Genomic DNA, 25,927 nt, shown 5'->3' on the forward strand with positions numbered 1-25,927 from the left:
AGTCATCTTCCTAGCATATATTTCCTCTTCATTTTCTCCTGCAGGCCTTTCTCTGCAAAGGATTCTTCTGTAAATGCAGGCCTACGCACAAATAAACCGTCCCTTCCACTTGAAGGAGAAGGCCTACAGGAATGAATGTGCCAGGGTGACAGTGTATCTTTTTGGGTAAGTAATTGAGATTTTTGCAAACTACTCTCATTCTGCATCTGAGGAGTGCACGCTCGGAAGCCCTACCAGATCGCTACAAGAGATCACATACAGGAACTGTCCTTGGGTTCCTGAAGCGTTCACTGTAATAATGTAATTTTCGGCAAAGCCCCTTGCCAAAATTGAGCGGTTCTGCAGCCCCGTGGGCTGGTGTCGTGTTCCCTAGGAGACCCTTTGTGTCCTCCCGGGAGCGGAGGCATCCAAACCAACTTGGCTTGGCTTTCCCCGTGGACGTCTCCATCCTCTCCACTCCATTTTCTCCGAGTCTGCACCCCGCCGATGGGCTGGTGGTCAGACCCTGATCCCTGGGGGGACGAGGGCCGGCGGTGACACGGGAGCCGAGCCCCGGCCCTGGCCAGGCTGGCGGGTCGCACTGCCGAGCAGGGAGGGGAAGGGGAGGGGGCCGCTGGCCGCCGGGCCGCGGCCGCCCCGCCGCCTCTGCCCGCCCCGCCGAGCCGAGCCGCGCCGCGCCGCGCCGAGCCGAGCCGAGCCGTTCCCGTGCGGCTCGGTGCGGGCTGCCGGCCGCCGCCGGAGCTGTCCAGCCGCCCGCGCCTGCCTGCCCGCAGCTCCAGCCATCCCCGCCATGCGAGAGCGATGAGAGCAGCTCCTCCAGACGCAGCCCGGCAATGGAGGATGATTTATTCCAGCTGAGACAGCTGCCGTGAGTAGCACCGATAGGGGAGCGGGGATGCGCAGGATTTCTTCTAAACGGGCTGCAGGGATATTGTGAATCCTGGTGATTTTTAAGGGAATTATTTCTAGGAAGTGTCTTAGGCCCTGGGAAGCAGGCCGTTTTCCTTGTATAGCTGCCTGGGTTCAGCATCCTGGGGGCATGCAGGGATCCATTTGTTATATAAATTCACTCAATTTTTATTTTTTGCATTAACTTGATGGTGGTAGAAATAAGGAGGAGTGGAATAAAACCGTGGAAGTGCCAAAAGATTTTTTGAGAGGAAACATTACTATTGCATTTGCAAGGTGGATTGCATCTGTAAATAACGTTGTGCTAGGGAAGGCATCTTCCTCAGCTTCTTCCTTCATACCGAGAACTGATTGCAGATCAGAACCTTTTTTGCAACGGTGTGTTTGCAGTGAGTATCATCGATATTTGCTAACTGTATGTTTTGGAGAAGCAAACATTACTGCACAAGGAAAATGCTGTTATTTGTGAGGAACTCCTTGCTGTTGGGATGCGGTTGCTGGATCTGTGCAAAAAGGTGATAAAAGCATTGCTGCCTTTTAACACAGTATTTCCTTTCCTTTTCATGAATGCAAAATGTTTCCTTTAAAAACAAGTGCATTTCTCCTAATGCGCCATTATCAGGTGCTTTGAAACATATTCCTATTTATAAATCATTGGCTCTGCAAGGCAGGGAATAAATGCTTAAAGTCGATTTTAAATATTAGTGAGCTCATGTCAATTACAAAGCAAACTGTCCCATAACATTTCTAATAAGTTGGGAAAATGGACATGAACTCCAGTTATTTTCAAATGCTGAGTTCGGATGCATTCAGCTTATCAGTAAAAAGAAGAAGACGTGATTTCATTAGGCCATTTTTCCCAATCTTTTTTTTTAAAAAAAGCAAAACAAAACCAAAAAATGTTCTAAAGTACCTTTCGGTGTAGGTGTAATTAGACTTATTCGGTGCTGTGAGATCTTGGAAACAAATGCAGCTCTCTGAGATGTCTCAGCTGTGAAGAATTTTGCAAGTATGGAACAGTAAATATCACTGTGTGTTTTCTTCTTCATTTGTGTCAGTTTGTTTCATAGATTCCTAAGTGATAAACATATTTTTTTTTTATTTCCTGTGATGAGGAATGTGGCCAGATAGCTCTCTGCTCAGATTACCATTGAAATATTTACGATTTTCAGATCAGTCCTGCCTTTATATAGCATCTGGAACCATCATCTCCAAAATGGTCAGTTCTGAAAGTCTACTTAAACAAATGTTACAAAATAAGAAACAGGAATACAGGCAGTTTGTGATCAGGTACTTGAAAAGTCAGGAAGGTTTTTATTGGCATGTTTAGTTTGCCTGTGGCTTTCTAGGACACTGAACAGTTACCAGCATAGGTTGTATGAATGATTTTCAGTCATAATCCCATGGAGTAATGGCACTTTAGACCTCCTGAAATCTAGGGAAGAGCTGTCCATATACTTCAGTGAACTTTGCACCAGGCATTGAAGCTGCTGAAGTTGTATTAATAGTCTTCCTTTAAAAAAACACAAATATAAAAGTTTACTTCCTGTATAGTTAAACCAGGTGCTTGTAAAGCCGTTGCAAATAAGATATGCATGGTACTTTGATATTAATTGTCCTTTGTAATAAAAAAGTAATCTCATGGGCATACAAATTTCAGTGTTTGTTTGCTGAGAGTATGTGTTTTGTAGGTCATATGAGGATTATATCTTCAGTGACAATTTTAAAGTGAGAGTAATAATTACTTGTGTTTATCCTATCGGGTCAGCAAAAGAAAATTCAAACGAAGATAGTTGTACTGAGGTTAAAAAACCAAGCAGGTTAAGAGAATTTAAAATTGCGTTTCTCCATGACTATGAACCTGAATTCAGATGAGTTTCATTGGTTTGTTTGTCTTTTCTTATAACTGAGTGAAGGATCCTCTGCATACCCCAAATCAGAATGTGAGATAAATCCTAGTTTCACTGCAGTCAATGTCGTTTTCTTGCTCATTTCGAAGAGGCCTGGGGTTTTACTCTGTGTTCTTATGTTTAAGATCTTCAAATGTTATCTTAGAAAACAAAATTTGTGACTCCGTTATTTGTCTGCCAAGACATAAAGGCCAGAGAGAAGGCTTTCAGTTTCCTGCTACAGATGAGAGCATTACTAAAGTAGTACAAGGAATATTTGCCCCATACAGGTCTTGGAATGCCCTGTTTACCTGAAAAAATCATCCCAAAACATCTCAACAGCCTGTAAAGCAGACTGTCCTAAGGATGAGTGATAACCTCACAAAATAGTCACTGTACTTCTCTCTCTCTCCAGGTTACTGCCAGAATATCATTAGTGAGTATGCGCAATTCCCCAGATGGGATGTGGTCAAGGAAATAATATATGTGCCAGGACTGTGAGAAAAAAAAGTTTTGTATCCCTTTGCTTTATGTTTCTACCATAGTGAAATCTTAAGCTGGACTGAATGGCTGGTCGTGGCCAGGACTTCTCTCTTTGTAAAAAACCCCATGGGTGACCGAGATGTTCATTGCTCCATCCTCTTCTCCACCATTGAACCAAAATCCATTTACAGGAGTTTTGTAGATTGCCCATCACTTTGCCCTTATATTAAGTATTGGTTGTCATCAGCACTTGTGAGAGAAAATAAGAGTTGAGGTCTTGCCAAATACAAAAAGTCTTTCAGGTCACCTTTAGAAATGTCATACATGTCAGTTTGCTGCAGCTGCAGTTGGCAAGGATGCTGATAGTTTAGTTTTGCTGACCCTTAAACCAGAGGATTAAACTGAACTTCAAGAGGCTCTCTGCTAATTTTTATTGTAGAATTAAAATGTTCAGGTATTGGAAGTCAGAAGAGGTAGTAGCAAGACTAATTTAATCTATTTCCAAAACACTATTTAACCGAAGTCCAAGAAATTGTCTGTTGCCAAGGTGAAAAAGTTACACCGATGTTGCAAGTAAGTGAAGGAAGCTTGAGGAATCTGTTACGTTAAATATGGTAGATTTGTTTCAAAATCTTTCTTTGGTCACAGGAAACCTAACTGACGGAAAATGGACCTCCTCTATACATGAAGCGTTGCACAAAATCACTCTAACCAAAATGTCAAAGTTGTGTCAATTTAACAAAGTTTTGTTTTCATGTCGTCTTCTCTCTGTGGCCTTGCTGCAGAGATCAGACGATTATCTCTCAGCGAGTGCCAGAAATGATATAAAATACAGACAGCTGTGAGCATGAGACTCTTGTGACAATCATCATATGCCAGGGCTGTAACTGGCAGGCAGGTACACTCTTCAGTCTTGACTTGAACTTAATGAAAAAAGACGTATCCTTTGATTCACTTTCTTACTCTGTCCCACCTCATTACCTAAGAGATTAAAAAAATGCACAGATAAACCAAGTATTGGAAATCAAATAGTTTCTTAAAATACAGGTATTTAACTAATTACATAATATTCAGGCTTCAGTTTAAGATAAAAGATGAAAGCAATCATATTTATAGTCACGGAATCATCACCATAATGGAAAAAATCAGTCAATTCACTGAATTATCTTATGAATCCTACTTCACTAAGTAATGTTTAAAAATCTGACAAATTTCAGGAGTTCTGCTTCTCCTAAGACACAAATCACTCTTATGAAAACAATGTGGAAAATCTACAAGGACAAAGCACTTGTTTCAAATTCAAATAATTCAAATTCAATGACACAGCTATGTCTAATTTGCAATAAGTCTAGGCACAGAAAACATGGTTATCACTAAATATGTATAATTTCATCATATTTTTATAACCTGTATGTTTTTATAACTTTATATGTTAGCATGATAACATCCTCTTTGTACAAACATGATGATTATATCACATAGCAATGTATCTCTGTAGTTTTTCCAAAGCCAGTAGCAACCAACAGGATACCCTGTCTAAAAGCAGATACAAATACAAGTCACAGTGTTCTCTGTGAATGTGAAATGGAGACAGGAGGGTGGGGAGAAACCTGGCTGCTCTTTGACCAAATAGGGCTTCAAGACTAACCAAACACAGCTTCAACCTGGAAAAGACCCACCAAAGTATTAATTCTTGTTTCTGTATTCTTAGGGTGGTCAAGTTTCGCCGCACTGGGGAAAGTTCAAGGTCGGATGAGGATGTCATTTCAGGAGAACATGAAATTCAGATTGAGGGTGTTCGGACAGAGCTAGAGCCTATTGAGCTAGAGGATGGAGCTGCAGTGCCAAAAGAATTTGCCAACCCAACTGATGGTGAGTAGGTTTCTTGTTTTTCTATAAGGAAAAAAGTGTGGCCTCTTCCTTTCAGTTATGTTGCAACTAGGCTGAATACATTTGGTTTAGAGAAGTTAAAGATCCCCAGATAAAAGGAAACAATAACACAGGCAAATTATGTTACACCTGAAAATCATGATTTAGCTACCTTATTCTCTGAGGGATGCATTATGTGTTTGTTTTTATATTACCCGTATTAGACCCTTTTAAGGAGTTGTGTATCCAGTTGTCACCACCTATTTCATACAGGAGGTTTGACTTAGTTTCCTTTAGAACTGATCAGTGCTCCTAAAACGTCACCAAGTTCCTGGAGCAGTTGCACGTGGCTCACCTTCAAGGCTGAGCATGAAGCCTCTGCCGTGTTTCTGTCTCCTCCTCGCCTAGAGGACAAGAGGGACAGAACGAGTGTACATCCCAGCCTCTGCTTTCTGCCTAGCAGAGAAGTGCTGACTGCCCTGAAGGCAACACCAATTTAGAAGATATGAGAAGTGTTGTTCCTGTCTTAGCACAAGGCATACTAAAATTTTGTAGGATGACTATTTTCCCAGGGACTTATTTATTACCAAATTGATGCAATAGGAAGCCAGAATACCATGGAGTGAGCTCAATGAGTTTCTCAAAAGACTCAGTGCATCAGTGCAAGTCTGCAGATATATGTAGAATTTCTACATCGCCCAAAAAAGTGCAAGTGATGCAACAACCCAATATGCTGAGCTTCAGTGCCATCACATCAAATGCCTGGGTTGAAGTCACAAACTGAGGTCTTGCGACATCTCTGCTTCGTTTCATCAGTGAGATTTTGTCTGATTTCCTTTTGGTCTGTGTTTTTGTCTTTTGCTTTGTGGGGATGTCCAACTCTTAGCTAGATAAGCTGTGGCAAATGTACTTTTTAAACTGCTGGAAGTGTTAAAACTTAGAGACTTAAATTGATTTAAGCAACTTGAATATGAAAATGTATTTTTGTTGTATATTTCAAAGGAATTTGACATATCTCAGCTTCTTCAGATGGAACAAAATAATGAAGTCATGACAATGTGTGGGAAAAAAGAACCATCAGCATTTTTAACAGAAGTATGTTTTAAGATGTATGTGTCTTGAACAAATTCTTGATTCGAATAATTACACTTTGACTCTCCATGCAATAAAATATTCGTCTGCATTTTCCATCACTTGCATAGTACCCCTATGTGCTGTTGAACAGCTCATATACTTCTCACCAGAGGAAGCTGCAATTCAGTGGCTGGTGGAGTCACTCCCAGGAGTAATAGGCTGAACGTGCTGCAGTCATTGGTGCTACGCTGGTTTACTTCTATGTGAATAAAATATTCTAGGAATATTTAGAATTATTTTGGCTTTGGCACAATTCCTGAAGAACATAGAGATTTTCCTGAGTAGGAACTGTATAAAAGCTAAGTAGCTCTCTGTTATATATTTTAGATCTCAGTAGATTACCCAGTTAATAAGTAATTGCATTCACAGAAAATGCTGTCTCAAGGGATGGCTTTTACTCGGCCATCTTACTCGGCTCTTACTCTTACTTCTGCACTAGAATTGTTTTCTTTCTAGATACTTTCATGGTGGAAGATGCGGTGGAAGCCATTGGATTTGGAAAGTTCCAGTGGAAGCTGTCTGTTATTACTGGATTAGCATGGGCAAGTAATTGTTATCAAGGTCAATTGCATGATCATCAGTTGAAATCTCAGTGATTTCAAATAATGTAGCCGTTCTCTGTTGACAAAAAGTCTCCAAACAGATAATTGTACAATAAAGAAGGAATTTTACTTGAAATTCTAAATGACAGCTGGGCTCAAACTTGTTATGTGGGGGTAATGAATAACATTGATTTCTCTGTCTCTGAAGTTCTTATAAATCAGGCTTTGAAAAATCATGTTGATTCTCTACTTCACATGCTTGTTTCAAATGGAAAGGGTACTAGGCTATTCCTGCAGAAGCATATCTCAGTTTTCATGCAGTGTTTTTACCATGTTCATCCCATTAGCTACAATCTCTGTTTTCTGTATTAGTCAGTAGTATTGTAATCTCAGTTTCAGGTGAACAGCAATCCAGTACTTCTAGTTTTAACCTTGATATCAAGAACAGAAAGACAGGCTTGGTTTTCACTTTTCTGCTGTTTCTGAAGCACTATATGTTACATCTACATCTGTGGTACATTTTAGGGTAATGATATCTGGAGCCTGTATTTACCAGCTGTTGTCTACGTATTGTCTACAATCTGCTGTGGTTTAGATGCTAAGTCAGTAGTGGAATTTGGCCTACAGATGATGTATCAATATCTTTGATATAAATCCAGAAGTAGTGTATAAGGGAGAAAGGGAGTAAGTTACAAGGTAATAAACAGTTCTGACTGAATCTGTGTGTGAAGGAGTTGAAAGCTCATCCCTGTAATATGCAATATGGAAGTGACTGACCAGACAAGCCTCCTTGAAATCACCCACTGATAACTTTTGGTTTGGCTCTTTGAATCCTCTCTGCCAGTGTTACTAAACATTATGACAATCAGAAATTAGTTTAAAAGTGCACCTGTTGCTTTTTCTTTCTACACTGTGTACATCCACTGTACCTTGCAAACATAACTGTTTTGTTTCACCTACAGAGTGGGAATGGCACCAGCAGAAACAAGGTTAATTTCAAGAAGGTATATTATTGACTGCTATGTCAATCTAATATTTAGGCCGTTATTTATTTTTGTTTCTTTTTTACCCTTCTAGATGGCAGATGCTATGGAAATGATGATTTTAAGTATCCTAGCTCCTCAGCTTCATTGTGAGTGGCGATTACCAAGCTGGCAGGTTGCATTGCTCACATCGGTAGGAATAATAACTGACAGCTCCTGTATTCTGTAAGGTTTTTCCACTCACTGTTATTCAGACATTATGCTTTATATCCCAAAATTAAATCTGTTCATGGCCTTTGCAGATTGCCTTTGGCTCAGAAGAATACAGGGGTCTTTTTTAAAAGCCAGAGCTTAAAGAAATGAAACTCAGTGAGCACTGAGAAAATTTTGCAAGTTTCAGGTTCAAAGTTCCATGTAATTTCTGGAAAAATACATAAATTGACTCTGACTCATCCTAAAATTCAAACCGTTTGATTAATTGAAAAAAAGGATTGGTAAATTTTTACTTATCTTTCTTGAAAATCTTTCTCTTTTACCACATTTAAGTTCACTTGTACATAGACAGACTGAGAGCCGTGAGAGAGAGCAAGCAATCGCTTTTCGAGGTGGATCATCCTGTGATCTTTGCAAGCAGAGCTCCTACAATACCACCTCTAAATATGGTGCTATGATGTTGGAAACATGCAATGCCTTTAGGGATAAGAAAACTAGTTTTGGGACAAATGACAATATGCCATTGTTGTATTTTCTTTTTCCTTTAGCTTTTGATGCCATTTGTGTTGTTGTGTAAATTGGTCAAAATGCTCAGTAGAGTTAAGTCAGTTTCCCATACCTGAATGCAGCCAGCCCATGTGAAGGAGGGTCTCATCCCTTCTTTCATCTTCTTCCATTTATCAAAAGCTCAAAAATATTCAGCACTGGTATAATTCAGTAGTTCACAAATTAACAGGTAAGATAAGGGCGAGGTGATGACAAGTAGCCTGGCAGAGATTCGGTTTATTTATTTATGTGTTTAGATGCCTGACCTCAACAAAAGCAAGGCAACTACTGAAAATGGGCCCACCACCGGAAGAAGCTGAGAGACCTTGGCTTGAACAGTCTGCTGACCCCCACCCCCATTCCTGGGCAATAGCAAATTCCCTTTCAAGTCAATGGAAGTGAAGTTAGGCTAATGCTGAGTGACTTTTGAAAAATCCCACTGTATGAATAATTATCTTTAATAGTCTCTACTGCAAAGGAACTATACCCAGAACACCTGGACATTTTGCTCTATTGTTAGAGTTGAAATTTTCTAGTTTCACTGTGAAGTTGTGTTGTCTTTGCTGTCATGTGGAAATTTTCACTTGTCTTGTTGTTAAGGGGAATATTTTTTTCTGGTGTTTCACAGGTTGTGTTTGTGGGAATGATGTCCAGCTCCACCCTCTGGGGAAACATTTCAGACCAGTATGGGAGAAAAACAGTAAGTCTTCAGCTCCTGTTGGAATATTATTCTAATATTTCTACAGTGTGGAGATTTCAGTGCATGATGTTCACAAATGTCATAGTCCACATGTATGAAGCAGAATTAAGCAGAGCCAGAATTGACCTCTCATGAAATAAAAGGAGTTTGAAGCTCTACTTTACATTTTGTTAATTTGTGTTACAGCAGAGACTTTCTTTTCCTCATGCTTGTTTGTTAAATACAGGGCCTAAAGATCAGCGTGTTGTGGACGCTGTATTATGGGATCCTCAGTGGTTTTGCACCAGTGTATAGCTGGATCTTGGTGCTGAGGGGCCTGGTGGGCTTTGGGATTGGAGGAGTGCCTCAGTCGTAAGTAAATATTCACAAGTCCAAACTTTCTCTTTTCTATTTATTTTTTAAAAAATGCTTATGTCAAATTGAAGACATGCCTCTGTTCAGTTGTCCCAAACCCATTTTTTTTCTAATTATTTTGGAACTAATATATTAAACTCTGAGAAGGCTTTGAAGATACCTAACACATCACTGAGGTGAATCAGATTTACAATGACTTCTATGTGAAGAAGCTGGGTTCCTAAATGTAATATGTTATATGCCTTAAGTCTTTAAGCTTCTCTCATTCCCTCAGGTAAACCATGAGGGGAAAATGAGAGGCCCAGAGAGCCCACCCAGAAGTGGGTAAAACACAGCAGACAGCATTTTGTAGCTGTGCCCAAACGCTGCATTGCTAGATTGTATTTGCGGAGTCCATAAGAGACGACGTGGTCTTGTTGCAAGATTGGTCATGACCTAAACACTAGCATTTAGAGGTAGAGCTGAGCCCTGAGTCCTGATTGTAAAACTGCAGATTATTGTTCAGTCAGAGCCTGAACTTTCACGTCTGAACCTGAGTTGGAATTCCAAAACCACACAGCCCAAACCTGGAGCACTGAAGATATCTTGATGGCTCAGACACATTTCTAAGAAGAAGGTAGCATCAGGGTATTTCTCTATTACTGTGTCATTCCATTCACTGAAGAGGGGATCTCTAAATTTTCCACCTGGAATAAATAACTCTGCTCTAGCCTTTTAATTATAAATGTAAAGGGAAGAGTATAGCCATTCTCTCTCTGTGTAGTCTTTTATCCTTATTAATAATTGATATTTTGCCCCATGGAAGTGCTATTTCAGAGTAGTTAGAGTCTAACTTTGATTGATGGCTCATAGACTTCTTCACAAGGCAACTCAATATCCTGTCTTTTCTATTGCCATTCCCAGATAAAAGATTCAGAGCTGAGATGGAACATCACAGTATTATTAATTTTCTTTTACTGCTCTCCTGCCCTCCCTTAGAAGCTGCACAAAAGCGTAACGTGTATGTAAAATAGGAAAGTCCTTAGACCGCTGTGTATTGACCAACGGTGAGGCAGTTTCTGCCATGCAGTTCCAACTGAGCACAACTGGAATGAGGGAGGAGAACAACAAAGACAAAGCGTCAGAGTTAATAACGCCTTGTACTGCAAACACATATTAATGATGTTCCACAGAGCCCCAGTGGAACAGCTACAGCACAGCTAGTGCCATTTTACAGAGGGGTGGATAATGTACAAAGGCTACGTGACTTAATGAGAGACAAAGAAGAGCCGGTTACAGAACTCCGAGTGGATTCCATTGCTGCTGAGTCTGTTTCTTGTTCTAACTAGAATAGTGATTCCTTTGACAGAGAAGTAAATATGTATGAAGCAGGGAAAGTAGCTCCTTTCTAATATCCCTAAGTAGGCTATGTAACTTTGGATATGAGTGGCTGAATTTCAATGGAATGACATGGGTATCTTAATAATTGTAGATTCTGTAATGGGTATGAGAGAAAGACTTTTATGAAAGGTGCTATTAAAAAGAAAGCATCCAGCAATAATAAATTAACTGACTATAGCAGATATCCCTCTATCCATACATATGTAGGAGCTGCATCTGAGAAGCTGTGGCCTCCTGTGGGAATTTTCTGTGAGATATTATCTAACGCTGAGTATGACTATTCATTCACAGCGCCAACATCCAGACTTGCAAAGATATGGAGAGTTCTCTTAGGAAAACAGTTCTATACAGGATTAATCAGCTCCTGTTTTCTGCTGTGATATATAGGGGACTGCTTTACATTTCATTACGTGATTTTACTTCCTTCTCCTCTTAATCACTGATTTAATATAATAATTGTGTGCAACTTTGTACTTCGATGAACTGAGTTCTGGGAAGCTACTCAGAGATCAATCCACCATTTGTCAAGTTAGTAGGAGTTTTGTCACAAACATCAAAGAAAGTCTAAGGAGTTTAGAGGCAGAAACAGGATGAGTCAATGGAATGCAAACAGAGTAGGAGCAAAGAACGACAAGTCTTACCAGACGGTTTGAAGAAGACGAGAGAGTCTTGACTGGCTGCTGGCCCTTGCGTTCATCCTCAGGAAACACTCACAGAGAAGCTGTACCATTACTCTTTGGCACAGTCATGAAACAAAGAGTCTGCAGAGTTAGATGATTTCTTTTTGAATTCCCACAATAAAAGAATGCAAATTATTTTATACCAGTAACAGGATCAGACCTTGAAAGTATTCACCTCTTGGAGAATTGAAACCTGGCAGAGTAGACTGATTTGAAATTCTCTGAGCCAGTTGTAAAGCCCTGAAGAAATACTTTACCCAGCAAGAGTTTGTGTTGAATGCTGATGGACCACACTGAAAATAACAGGCATAATGCCTGTCCCAGACCAGAGCAGGGTTGTGAAAACATGTGCATCAAGAACTGCTACATTTAGCTAACAACTATAGGGTTACAAAATCACATGAACAGAGCAAATTCTGTCCTCCACTGCAATGATGAACTAAAGGGGTTTTGTTCTGATTTAGAAAGGGGAGTCTGAACCAGTGTCCACAGTCTTGCGACTCTGAGGGCTAGGAAGGGTTTTGCGTTACTACTATGGGTTTGGCAATTTTAATAAAAGGCAAATGAAATGTTTGAACCTCTCTCATTGCGCCAACGTGGCATTTTTCTCCTTCTGCTAACATGACATTTTTCTCAATGTTCACTCTTTACAGGGTAACCTTATATGCTGAATTCCTTCCAATGAAAGCCAGAGCAAAATGCATTTTATTAATAGAGGTGAGCAGTGTAGCTATGCTTACTGGTCCCTAGAGGGACAAATTCTGCTATTGGTTGCGTCCATTCAATCCTACTGACTAGAAATCTCACACATAGTCAAATCTTGATTGTCCAAATTAGCGTGGAGCTCCGGTCCAAAAGCAGCATAAAGCATTCATGTAACGCTCCACTCTTTTTGTGAATCTGCCTTTTTGCAAATTAACTTGCATCCAGTGCTGCATAATTTGCTGTTGTTAGCACAAGGGGGGACATTTGGGTGTCACCTAATTTCATGGTGAAATCAATCTACAACTCAGTAATGGATAGTGGAGAACTGACTGTTCAGTAAATGCAGGGCTAAATTCAGCTCCCCATATTCAATCCAAATGTATCAAAGTCACAGAGAGCAGAATTTTGCCCTATAAATACTTTAAGGCAAAATTCGCAGCCCTTTAATGGATGGTTGAAGGGTCAGAGAACAGTACTATTACTTGTCTGCGTCAGTCAGTTTGGAAGGAGCATCCTTGTGGAAAACTCACCAAACTGAAACAGCTTCTCAATGCAAAACCAGTCCTCTAAGATACCTGCTGGCTAGTCCTACATTCAGTTGATTAATCTTTCGTAAATAGAGTTCAGTAGATGAATTACTCCTTTCTGTGTCACTTTTTTTCTGGCAGTTTGGGTGCCTCTGAGCAACCCTGTGTTAGAAATATATTCTGAGCGTTAAATAATGAGCTAAGTGGATTCATAATCTGAAGGAGAACAATCCTGCATGCGTAGGATATCCAAGAGGATGCGAGCTCCATTATTTGCTAAGAAGGTATCAATTCCTTGTTTGGTTTTGGTAAGGAAAGCAAATACCATAAATCTCATGGTGGTAGCTGGGAATAATACTCACAGACAGATACATTAATAGTCATTTTGCTTAAGAAACACCATGTGATTAGTTTATTGCTTATGAGAAGCTACCTACAGTTAAACATGAGTGTCTAGAGAAAGTCGATGGTACGTTTTCAGAAATGAATATTTTAGCTTCTGCAACATTTAAACAAATCCCCTTAAAATGTCTGGACTCTATTTCCATACAGTGCATATTTGAAATGTCTCTGGCATTTCTCTCGCCAGCTGTCCCTACAGAGCACATCCTGGAATGTTACAAAGAAGGAGGCCTTAAGAGCATTCTTATTCTCATTTGTGACTGTTTCTTTTCCCTTTGGCAGGTCTTTTGGGCCATTGGGACTGTGTTTGAAGTCCTCCTAGCCGTGTTGGTGATGCCCACTCTTGGCTGGCGGTGGCTTCTCATTCTTTCTGCCCTCCCACTTTTGCTCTTCGCTGTCCTATGCTTTGTAGGTATTCTTTCGAAGGCGAATGTATGTTCCGTCTAGCTACCACTTCTCTACCTGATTCTGTAACCTGGTTGAAGGAAATCGTGACAGTTTTGAGTTCTCTGTTGGTGTCTTCTTTGAAACATCTGAAATAAGGACAAAAATGCTGATGTTTCAACATGGTGCTAGTAAAAACATTCCAGTGAGCTGTGTTTATGTGACTGTAATTGCTGGAGGACAATGATGGGCTGGAATTTTGTGAAACCATATCAGGCCTGGAAACCTCTCCAATTTAATGACTTTGTTTCAACTAAGCTCAGTGGAATCAACAACTTATCAGAAGCTGTTGTGATTTCCCTGATTGCTCTTTAGATTTTTAAATTATTTTGTCAAAATCATAACTTTTATAATTAGTGTCCACTTAAAAAGTCCAAATCAGGGGTAAAATCTGCATAGTGCAGGTCAGATTCTAAAATAAGACATATATCACTTAAACCTGAGCTTCAGTGCACTGTTAGGTAATATATTTGCCAATCACTCAGTCTTCTCAAAGATATATGTCCTTGTCAGGTTGTTTAGCAGCTCTTGTTTTTTCTTAGTCACTGACATTGTTTCTCAGAAATACCTCCAGTTATACAGGTGCTAACATGCCGGTTTTTAAAAGGAGCTTAAAAATGCAAATTTTGGAATGCCTAGAGCATCTTGTTATCTGCCCTGGATGCTTTGCCTTTCCTACTGAGAAGGTATAATGTAAAATGCCTAACGAAGGTAACAGAAGGGAAAGATTTTAGACTGGAGTTTTTGCAGTTTCTAAAAGCCTATTGAGGAGTTTGACATTTGGCAGAAAAATGGTTCTCTGAATTGTTACAGATTAGTTCTGTAATCCTTTCTTATGCGAATGGTCTGCTGCAGTCACTGAGATTTCCCACTGTAAGCCCACAAAGAAAATCCCCAGTTTGTTTATTGCTGTGTTTTTGACATCATTGTGCATGTGCTCTGTTTTGCTCTTAGTGGCTGCCAGAAAGTGCCAGGTATGATGTATTATCTGGAAATCAAGAAAAAGCAATTGCCACTTTAAAGCGTATAGCAACGGAAAACGGAGCTCCAATGCCTTTGGGAAAATTAATTATTTCCAGACAGGTATGTACAGGTAACAGGCACATTAATAACGTGGGATGCAATGGAACTGTGCTACATTCATATGTATTTTTATGAGCAAATAATCAATGTTAACTTTAATTTTAATGTCTCAACCAGTAATAAAAAAATGAGATATGATCATATATGCCTCTTTTACAGTGAGGAAGACTTAGTTTCTCATTTTTATTTACATGAAAATCCTGAAAGTAAAAAGGACCTTTAAAATGGGCATTAATATTATTTAACCTCACTCTAAGACCCTGTTATTAAAGAAAATCAAACCTTGAGGCTACCGAAGAACTCAGATCAGAATTCCCAGATCTGAACTCATGAGACAAGATGGAATTTGAGTCTTTAGCTGTACCTCATTTTTAATCTAATCCTGATTTTCTGGAGTGGGAAAGCTGCAAGCTCCTATTCAGTCCTAATGCATGGAGTAATTCAGGCTGTTACTTCTGAGCTGCATATTACTGTATGAATTGCATTGGATTTTTTTTCATTTCAGCTTTATATGGCCAACTTTTCAGCACCCCTGTCAACATTTAAAGCAGCTCTACATTTACAGAACAAAGAGTAGACTTTTATAAGAAAAGAAAGTTACAAAGCTAGCCAGCAAGGAAGGACAGCAGAGGGAGACCTGTAGATTTGAACAAGAGCAAAATTGTAAAGCTAGGCAGGAGCCTGTTGGTAATGACAGTGTCTTACTAATCAGAGACGTAGGTTTGATTTTCTAAGGTCTGGATCAGTGAGGATTGGAGCTCTTGTGCATTTCACAAATACTTGGTTCAGTCACGGTAATTTTGATGCGCTGTGCAGGAACGCTCTCCAAGTTTTGGATGGTTTTGTTTTCAGGGTGGGGTGGGAAAGTACTTTTCCTTAACCACAAGTTTATGGGCTGAGCCCTCCACTCCCTCTCTCTAAGAACCATGCAGTTTAAAAGGGGTCTGCTTGCAGGAGGGCTGCTTGTAGTTCCTCAGTTCCTTACCCTAGATCAGAAGCCCTGAGGGGCTGCTCTAATTTACAGGAGCTGGCTGTGGGCCACATGAATCATATGCCACCTGTGGACTGGCAAACTTCTGCTTTACCTCTTTCCAGCCCCACCTTGTTCTGACAGATCCTCACCTTCCTTGTGGAGGAGTAGCGTGCCCTATGCGTGAACTGTTTTTCATATCGTTATGCTCCTAGAGAATTCCCCTTGGCAGAGGAATTCTTTACTTGGATCCCAGCTCCAGTGTGGCTCCTACAACTTGAAGAGCCCTCACCTGAAACCAAACACTCACCCTGAGATATAGTACATAGTAGTGTGTATTTTATTATCCCTTGCCGCTCTGCATCCTCCAGTCCAGGACCAGTGAGTGCCCTGATCATCTGACTTCTGCTTGTTTTCAACAGGAAGACCGAGGAAAAATGAGGGACCTTTTCACGCCCCATTTTAGATGGACCACATTGTTACTCTGGTTTATATGGTAAGAGGAAATATAAATGGCTCAATGCCAACACAATTCTAAATGGTTTTTAATGGAGGTATTTTACAGTATCACTAAAATACAGCAACTTCCTCCTCCTCAAAAAAAACCCACCTGTATTGATTTGTAATTTATTAAACCACCCAATCGCTAGCATTCTCAATCTAATTGCCCTTTCATTTTCTAAATGCTGATAGGAAATAGCTTTGAGGTAGCACTTAGTGGAAGTCCTCACACAGTAGGTTCCATTTTGATTCATGTTGTTTACTATAGGTTTGACCAGCTGAGACTTCCTCTTTAATTTTCTTCCTTGCAGGTTTTCCAACGCTTTTTCATATTATGGGTTAGTTTTATTAACTACAGAGTTCTTCCAAGCAGGGGACGTCTGCAGCAGTGAGTACCAGTCCATTTTTTCTTTTTAAATATACCCTGTTAAGTGGTGGAATATCTTTTATTAGATCACCTTCTGCTGTTAGTTTGGAAAGAACTGTGACTGCCAGCCTGAATTTTAAGGCATCTACTTAAAGGGTTACTTATTTTAAACATTTTTGATAGGCTGTTTCTCATCTCCTGCACAATGCAGAGAGGTCCTGCAGTGTCTCTGAGCCCAAAATGTAAAACAGCAAGACAACCTTCAAGGGAGACCTGTTAGAAAAAGTATCTGTTCTTCTTGAGAAAAAAGTGATTGAATAAATGTAAGTTTCCAGATTTGACAGGCTTAATTAGTTCTGAGATAGAGATTGCTGCTGCCATGGAGCTCCCAGGTTCTCAAGTTGTGAAGACCTGCTGAGAAAAAAGATAATGGTGGGAAACCATCACCCTTTTTGTTGCAGATTTTTGTGTTTAAAAAAAAAAAAAAGAAGTGCTTTGACTGCATTAAGAAGAGGCTTGAAAAGTTTGATTCCCCAGGGGAAGCATGACTGTATTCAGAACACTTGTGATTAGTGAAAACTGTCTGATAGTTGGAAAATTATGGAAAGAGGATGGGTAGTATTGGGACAAGACACAGATCCCAAGCTTGTACAACAGTGTATTAGCTATTTGAGAGGTCTAACTCTGCTCAGCCTCCACAAAGGAGCATGCATCTTTTAAAAATACTTGTTTTCACAAAGACACGGTATTATTCAGTCTTCTCAAAGTATAGATTAAGTGTTAGTATCCCAATTTATGTAGGGAGAAACTGAATCATTGATGTTAACTCTGTTCACTGTCATGAGCCCTGCACGGAAAAATAGCTAAGCCTGTACAGCTGATAAGGAAGTGTAAGTTTTCGTTCTGATAGTGACGGTTGCAGAGGTAGGACATCCTGCCACAAATAAGATTATAAACTGTTCAGTTTCAGCTGTATCTTCCAGGTAGAACATACCTGCTGTGCAGCAGGGTCTTTTCAGTACATCCTTTCTATCAGTTTCAGCAGTAAGAGTAATAAAGACATAGCAGGACTAAAGGAAGGCAAGCAGAGATTACTTAAAATATATGAAATGATTGGTTTTCTACTTTTTCCTCCCACAGTATCCAGTAGAAGGAAAGAAGTTAAAGCAAAGTGCAGCCTGACCTGTGAGTATCTGACAGAGGAAGACTACACTGATCTGCTCTGGACCACCCTGTCAGAATTCCCTGGTAAGTGGCAATAAGAAGCACCAGTTCTTCATTGCCAGTGGCTCTGTGATTGGAATGGGCTCTGGTACAAGCAATGAAAGGGGCTCTTCTGTCTGGCCTAATGCCAATGTATTTCCCACAGCACTGGAGCTCCTTGCTTGGGCTACTTGATATATGTAGTGCACACAGTAGTTGTAGCTCTCTTCACTGCCCGTGTGATCGCTACAGATAAAATCACTTGTAATTGCTTTGTGAAGCTATGTGACTATGGATTCTATCCAAGCAACATATTAGGTGTTCAGAGGAAGAGTAACAATTAAATCACTTGAACTTTTATCCATAAATGACTTTCCAGAACTATTTTAAAAGGATCGTGGGTACAGTGAATCAATGGAGAACTTCCTTCCTAAAGCTCTGTGTCCAGCCTCAGTCGTGATTTTCAGTCGATTTCAGTGAATTTCAGTGAACAGTTTGACACGGGACAAGCAAGATAGTAAATATGTAATAGCCATTGTTCCTTCAGATGTAGAAGATGATCTTTCAGTATTAATCTGTTTGACATAATACTGTGAGGCAGTGGTCAAGTTATTTTCACTGTCCTAGATTATAGTTTCAGGGACAAATGCTCAAAGAGAAGCCATTTAATAGGTGAAAAGTTTTAAGTTTATGACTGGTAAATATGTGTAGTCCTAATGGGAGGACTGTCCTGCATAACAGTCATTTTGGGGAGGATGTCGGTGCACAGTGGACAGAAAAGAGAATATGTAATCTTGTATTGATGCTATAGCTGAAAGGACTGATGTGATCCTGAGACATACTAAGGTAGGAGTAAGAAATATTAACAGGGATACCTCTGAATATGACACTGGCAACTCTGATGCTTGAATAATCCCCACACTTGCTGTACATCCACTTTTTAAAAGGATCTGGAAAAGTTGCATGAGAGAGAATACTTAACATTGTGAGACTTACAGAGCTTGATCTATTTCCTTTATCAAAGAGGAGGTGAGAAATAATTTGATGGCAGCATATAAATAACGCAATGGAAAGAAAATACTAAGTTCTAAAGAGCCCTTAAGTCTACCAGTAGGAAGATTAGCAGGGAACAATGGTCAGAAGTTGAACAAAAGATATTCCAACGAGACATAAGGCAGGCATTTTTAGCATTCACGTTGGTAACCACTGCAATAACCAGTGGTTAACAGAGTTGATTGCTCTCTCCTACTTCAGTGTGTAGCCCCTGGGTGTGTGGGCATGTGGATGTGTGGACCAGTGGGGCTGTGAACATGGAGCAAGACTCACCGGCTGGGACACAGAACTTCTGTTTTCATGTGGCACCAATGGCTGGGACAACCCATTCTACACCCCTGCCTGATGCCTCTGCGAGCAAAGTATTTTAAAGAAAGAGATAACTAAATTTCAAATCTAAATAACCCAGCCTATGTTAAACCCAGCTGCTGCAGCCTCCACCTTTGCTCAATTCCCAACAGTCAACTTGTCTCCTTCTACAGGTGTGTTAGTAACACTATGGATTATTGATCGGATAGGTCGCAAGAAAACCATGGCCCTGTCCTTTTTTGTCTTCTCCTTTTGCAGTCTTCTGCTCTTTCTCTGCGTTGGAAGGTAAGTAAAACCCGGTGAACAACTGGTATATCTGATTCATCCATGTTCTCTCTTGATTACGGCAGGAGAACTGGAAGTGGTGGTTTGAAAAGCCGTGAGATGGTCATGCTCGACTGGAGAAAGAATTAAGGATGGTATTAGGTTTTCTCACCAGAGTTTGGAAGGAAACTAAGAGAAGCAGGAGAGGAGAAATCCTTCACTATAATCTTGCGGACAGAACAATCCAAAGGGGAAAATAAGAGCTTATGTCTGAGTAGGAGGTGACCATCGGACAATTTTTAAATCAGATCTGATGTCCTGAGCCTCGGTAGCAGCTCTCTGCCGTTCATTACCTATGTTTCTCCAGGCTGACTGTATCAGGGCAGTGCTTCACAACCAAGCCCAGTCTCTGCCTCCCATTCAGCTGCTTCACTTGTCATGGGCTCTTGGTGATCTAAGTGCTATGGCACAATTACGTGAGAAGCAATAGACACAGACTGGCGCAACCTCGAAGTTGTATACAGTATGGCTGGTGGAGCCTGATGCTGGCATTGCAGATACATGGGGCCCGACTTTCAAAAGAACTTGGGTTCACATTTTTGTATTGTTCAGTATCTGTCCTTCACGCAGATTTTCCAAAGAACAAGTCAGTTGGCAGCTCTGCCCTTGAATCTCAACAGTACCAAATTTCCAACTGAGCTCTGAGAGTCTGCCTCTGACTGCATCTGGCCTTCATGCCACATGCATGCGACAACGTCTGTACCTTGGGGTTGACAAACAAGGCAATGACCTAACAGCCCGAGGAGAGCTCTCTGAATTTAAACCTTTTCAGGCACTGTACAAAACCTTATAGTACAGAAACCTTGTAATAAGAAACCTTATAAAGTTGCAAATATCCAGGTGGTACGTAGGTTCATGTCTTTTAAACAGGAAAGCTGCACTCTCATTTCCTTCTCATGTGTGCCATTTTTTTGTTAACACCATTCATAACGTAGAATATGCTTTTCTTATTTAGATAAGCTTAGGCATTCGCTGCTTATTTCAATAGGCCACAGCTGTCAGTTGGAATGAATACACTTAGAAAACTGATGTGATTGTAGGAATGCAGATTGTTTGGCATCATTGTTATATTAAAGGTCCAGAAAAAATACAAAGGATTCATTAAAAAAGAAAAGGAATCGTTCTTACAAATTTAGCATTTTTATTGCACTTGCCTCCAAGTTAAACAAACAGATTGTACAGAACAATCCCAAACACTGCTCTCCTTTTTATTCTCACAGAAATGTTCTTACTGTGCTGCTCTTCATTGCAAGAGCTTTTATTTCAGGAGGATTTCAGGCTGCTTATGTTTACACTCCTGAGGTAAGGAGGTTGTTTTTGTAATGAGAATATTTAAGGGGAGTGAGAACATGGTGGGAAAGTCATTTTTCTGACCTCTTCACAATGGACCTTACCCCAGATATGAGTTGATGATCTGATTGTCATTGTCTGACAGAACTTGCTGTAATACCACTTATTAATTTCCATTGATTTAGGAGACTGGAGGGAAGAGAACTTCCCACTAGCGTTAATGGGCTGATGCTTTGTTCACAGGTTTATCCAACAGCCACGCGTGCTTTGGGCCTGGGAACATGCAGTGGAATGGCCAGAGTGGGAGCCCTCATAACCCCGTTCATTGCACAGGTAAAATCCCTTCCCCTTCTGAGACTGAAGGCACAGGAAGGTGATGGAGAACCTGCTTTTCTGCTGTGAGGGCCAAACCAAGGGCGATTTGTGCATGATGTGTTGAAGGAGGGTCGGTTTTGCCTGTTCCTTGAGGAGAGTTCAGGCTCATCTCTGAATTTACCTTGCTCCAGACTTCCATATGTTGGGGGACAAATAACCAAGAAGCAGGCTGCTGGATGGATGTAAAGACACCTCGGAAGCCACCACCTGGAGATGGGATTTGTGAGAGGCAGGGAATTTCTGTGCGTGGTGCAATGCCACCTTTCTCTTGAGATCCCAGACTGAGGTCCTGGGGGCTACAAACCTTCAGGGTATGTGGAAAGAGCTAGGCGGGGAGGTTGGGGGAGCCAGGCTCCACAGGGACAGGTCTCAGAACACTGTGTCAGAAGCAGTGGCTCTGCAGATGGGTAGGTAGAAAACTTGTGATTTGCTTAAGTCCTGTCTAATACGTAAGGGCAGCAGCACCTTGTGGCACTTGTAATCCAGACTGTTTTGTCAGTGTTTAATAGGTATGTGTAATCATTGAGGAAAGAAAGTATGCAGCAGTGCATGTTAAACATTTTTTCCAATGCTGTAATAAAAATTCCTACTACTACATTACTATTTGTATTTCTTTCTGTAGTAGGGCTCAGGCTATTTTGTATTTTCTGCCTTTTTTCTGCAGGTGATGCTAGAATCTTCAGTCTATTTAACACTGGTGGTTTACAGTGGATGTTGCCTGCTGGCCGCTGTGGCTTCCTGCTTCTTGCCCATTGAAACAAAAGGTCGTGGCTTACAGGAGTCCAGCCACAGAGAATGGGGACAGGAGATGGTTGGGAGAGGATCTCATTCCCCAGGAGTTACCAGGTCAAACTCTGGATCACAGGAATGATGGGACATGAAAACCTGCTGAAAAAATGAATGATACGAGCAAGATCTTTTTCACAAAAAATCCAACCCTGAAGCATAGAAAGCTGACCATACTGTCACTGCCAATGTCATGTGTCAAACTGCAGGAACTTTTGGGTTGAGCCTAAGCAAATTGTGTCTCTGCTGCTCTTTGCTCACACACATAAAAACTTTACTTCTGTATTGAGAGGCATTTGATCCAGATATCATTTGAAGTTTAGCAGGAAGGGTTTTTCTTAAGTCTGTTGTGCTTGCATGGTCAGCTATTCAGCTTAAAATGTCCCGTGTCAAGCAAATAGCTAACTGAATGCAACTCAGTATAAGCTGTAATTAAAATAATGTACTCTTGATGCCTAAAAACAAAAGATTAATATTTATTGCGTACCTGGCATAGCACACGGTGGATTCCATATACTACAGAATAGGTTTTATGAATTAGATGCCTGCCTTGCACTTTTTAGCCATCAACCACAACAACAAAATGTGATAACAGCAAATCAACCAATGCTTTCTAGTTCCCTTGCTTATCGGTTCTGTTCCTTGAGAATTAGCAGGCACTGATTGCTTGGAAACGATTTTCTGAATGTTTCTCCCATCCAAGGCAGGTAGTTTGCATCAGTGAGGAGTGGTATTTGTTGCAGAGATGGAACCTTATATGAGAAATATAAATCCTCATGGTTTGGAGCAGAATTTGACTTTTCTAACATTGCCAGAATCATTGAGCACTCTGTCTGTTGCTTGGTGAAGACTGCTTCAGCTGTACTGGTGTCTCTTTGTGTGTGGAGATGCACGCTGTGGTTTTCTGCATGGGTCCAGGTATGTTTCTGCTCAGTTTGCCTAAGTAAGTTCTCGCGGTGGTGTAGCCAAAACCTTTGATAAAAATGCCTCAGTTTGAACAGCTGTGTGTAGCAGTTTGGATGGAGCTGCTTTCAAGTGTCTCCCAACAGAAGCTGGCCTCCTGACAGCTGGGCAGAACTTTTCGATAGCTGCTGATTGTCCGTGGACTGTAACGTCAAGCTGGTGACAAAGGAATGTAGCTGGCATCATGTCGTAAACGAACAAAAATCATAGGAAGAGCCGAACTGCAATCATCCTTAGATGAGGAACTTCACTCCTTCAGATGTCGCTCCTCGAGGTTGATGATTCTGCTCTTGTTGGAGAATGTAACAGAGTTCAGGTGAGGATAAGTTTGTCTTGTTTGTCAGAAATCCGTCACTATGCAGGAAGTCAGATTTCAGAGTCTGTGGGTGTGCAGCGAAGAAATGCATAAGGAAACTGAGACATCTCATCCACCTCTCAGTTTATTTTCAGGATTCCAGACTATGGAACACACAACCAAATGTAAGTGAGATGGACTAAATGCTAATCACTAGGCTGTGGGAAGCAATACATTTTTATAGTATGTGTGGTCAGTTGTCTCACGTACACACAGTTAAGTGTGCAAGAAATTTTTGCACAGTAGAATATTTTAAGTATTCTGAGAACTAGGCCCCTTTTCTGTAGGGCAAGAATAGGTCACTGAGTCCATGTTTGGGTGCAATACAAATGAACACAGTTGGGGTTCAGCTTTCACTTAGGGTTTTACAGCACTGCAGTTCAGTATAATGCTCCAAGACATGTTAGGCTGTTTGTTTATAGCACTGAAGGAAAATTAGAAGTGGATGATTCCTTAAAGAAACTGAGGAAACTCAAACAAATAAAAAAAGGCCAAAGAGGTTATTGATATTCTGTGTGTGGGTATCTTCTACTGAGAAAAGTTAAAGTTTGACAAGGCACCAAAATATCTGTCCATTCATTTACCACTCGATGATGGTGACTGCAGTGAAAGACTCCAGAAGCGGTTGGTCTAAACAGGCAAACTTTCCTTTTCACAGTATCACAAAAATGCAGTTCAGCTCACAGGGGATCCCACTTTACATGTGGCTGATGGCATAGAAACACACCGTTCCAGTGGCTGTTGCTGTGTGCTGCTTTGGTTATCTCTGTCTCTGCTGTCTCTGTATCCTGTGTGCTCAATCTCCAGCAAGCTCAAGTTCCAGTCGATCCCCAGTAAACAGACAGGGCTCTCCCGGCGCTGACAACCAGTGCAAATAATTTTTTTTCACCTCCTCCTGTCAGGCTGTAGTTGGGTAATTCTCCCTAATGCGCTGTGCAACTGGGGTAGCTCAGTGCTGCCTCAAAGTAGAGAGAGATGGACTTGTTTCCCTTGGACTGTCCCTCCGATGTGCGAGATGGACAGGACATTGGCAGTGAGGAAGCAGTTCCTGGATGCGTTTAGATCAGATATTAGACCACACGTGTGACCAGCGAGCTAGAAAACCTGCTTGCCTTTGCGTAGTATGGATGGTTCACCTTTCAATGACAGTTCTGACTGCCATCTTCTTCCTCCTGTTGGTGAAGGCACTGGAGAGCATGCCAGCCCACACCTGACGGGGGCACATCCAGATGCTTACATGTCTCCCGCCATGTGGGCTTGCCATGAGCTGTGTTTACTGTTAGGTGTACACCCCAAAACTGGATGGCCTCTAGGAGAATTCAGGAGGGCGTAAGCCTGCATTAGAGGTGAGAAAGAATATAAAGTGCATGACATCCATGGCCTGAAGGAATGCCACCTTACAGCCTAGCTGCTAAGTTTGTTTGTTATTGAGCGCCTTGAGTTAAAATTCTGCTTTTCCAGTGTTAATGTTCACATATCACTTCATTTTTTTTGAGTCAATATTCAACAGTTTTAAAGGACTGCATTGCAATGGCCTTCAAAGTGTGCATTCAGAGTGTTTTAGGTGAAGTATATGTATTTCATGAATTTGCACATATGTATACATGAAATAAAACATTTCCCAGGTAAAGATTTATATGTAATGCGAAACCTTTTGATGCTGTTGAGTAGTTCAGTTTTAACCTGTGACATTTACAGTATTAAAAAGAATTGAAGGCATTTTTGCTTTTCACTTTTTATGAATTCTGCATTGAAAATGTATATACTGGTATAAATGCCACGATTGGTCCTGCTGAGACGTCTTCATACTCTGGGTCTTTGTCTTAAAGACAGTGATGCCTAAAGCATGATCCAAAGCTCACTGAAGTCTGGGAGAACCTCCCACGGACATTCGTGGGCTTTGGGTCAGCTGAATAGAGGACGACGGGCAGGAGCCCGCCACAGCTGATCCCACCCCACTGAAATCAGGAGGAGCCTCTTGGGCACTGAAGAAACAGAACTGAAGTTCAGGTTTTGCAGGTCCTTGCATATTGTTAATAATGGAAGGACATTTTAGATTGTTCACTAAAAAACTGAAGAACATTTGGGTTGATACACAATAGCCTATAAATAATCACAAGTCATATTTTGTTAATATGGCAACACCACTGATGTATATAATAAGCTTCCAAAGATTGTTTTACACACTGTCAAGTATTTTTCACTGATGAAGGAATTAATATAGCTAGTTCATTTAAAACAATAAAGTGAGATGATTTTGAATTAAAATTGAGAGCAAACAGAATTGTGGGATTCAGAGATTTGCTAATTGTCCAATATATTAATGTGCAAAGCTGTTGTGGGAAAAATAATTCTCCAAGTGTGCTTTGATGGAATGATTTATTATTCCTAAATGCTTGCCGAAAGAACATTGAATGTTTTCCTGTGTTTGAATGTACAGTTTCTAAGCTGGATACATTTTAATGTTTAAAAACTTTGTGTATATCAAGCTTGTTGTAAAATACTCCTTTTGTTCCTATGTTACTGATGCAACATTGGATAGTTTAATTCCACACTAGATATTTTATGTTAAACAAATAAATAGTTTT

General features: G+C 40.7%; 1 protein-coding gene across 1 annotated transcript; it reads left to right on the plus strand.

Annotated features, from left to right (window-relative positions):
• The first annotated feature begins 657 nt into the window (after window positions 1-657).
• SVOP (SV2 related protein) lies at window positions 658-25,927 on the plus strand. Its single transcript, XM_075167563.1, has 16 exons — window positions 658-868; window positions 4,993-5,153; window positions 6,741-6,826; window positions 7,904-8,002; window positions 9,197-9,268; window positions 9,495-9,619; window positions 12,336-12,399; window positions 13,599-13,724; window positions 14,715-14,843; window positions 16,236-16,309; window positions 16,626-16,702; window positions 17,822-17,929; window positions 19,420-19,531; window positions 20,791-20,872; window positions 21,104-21,193; window positions 21,900-25,927. Exons 1-16 carry the CDS (start codon window positions 834-836, stop codon window positions 22,104-22,106), a joined length of 1,647 nt encoding a protein of 548 aa, XP_075023664.1. The 5' UTR covers window positions 658-833; the 3' UTR covers window positions 22,107-25,927.

Source organism: Calonectris borealis, chromosome 18, assembly GCF_964195595.1.
Source record: "Calonectris borealis chromosome 18, bCalBor7.hap1.2, whole genome shotgun sequence".
Classification (NCBI taxonomy): Eukaryota; Metazoa; Chordata; class Aves; order Procellariiformes; family Procellariidae; genus Calonectris; species Calonectris borealis.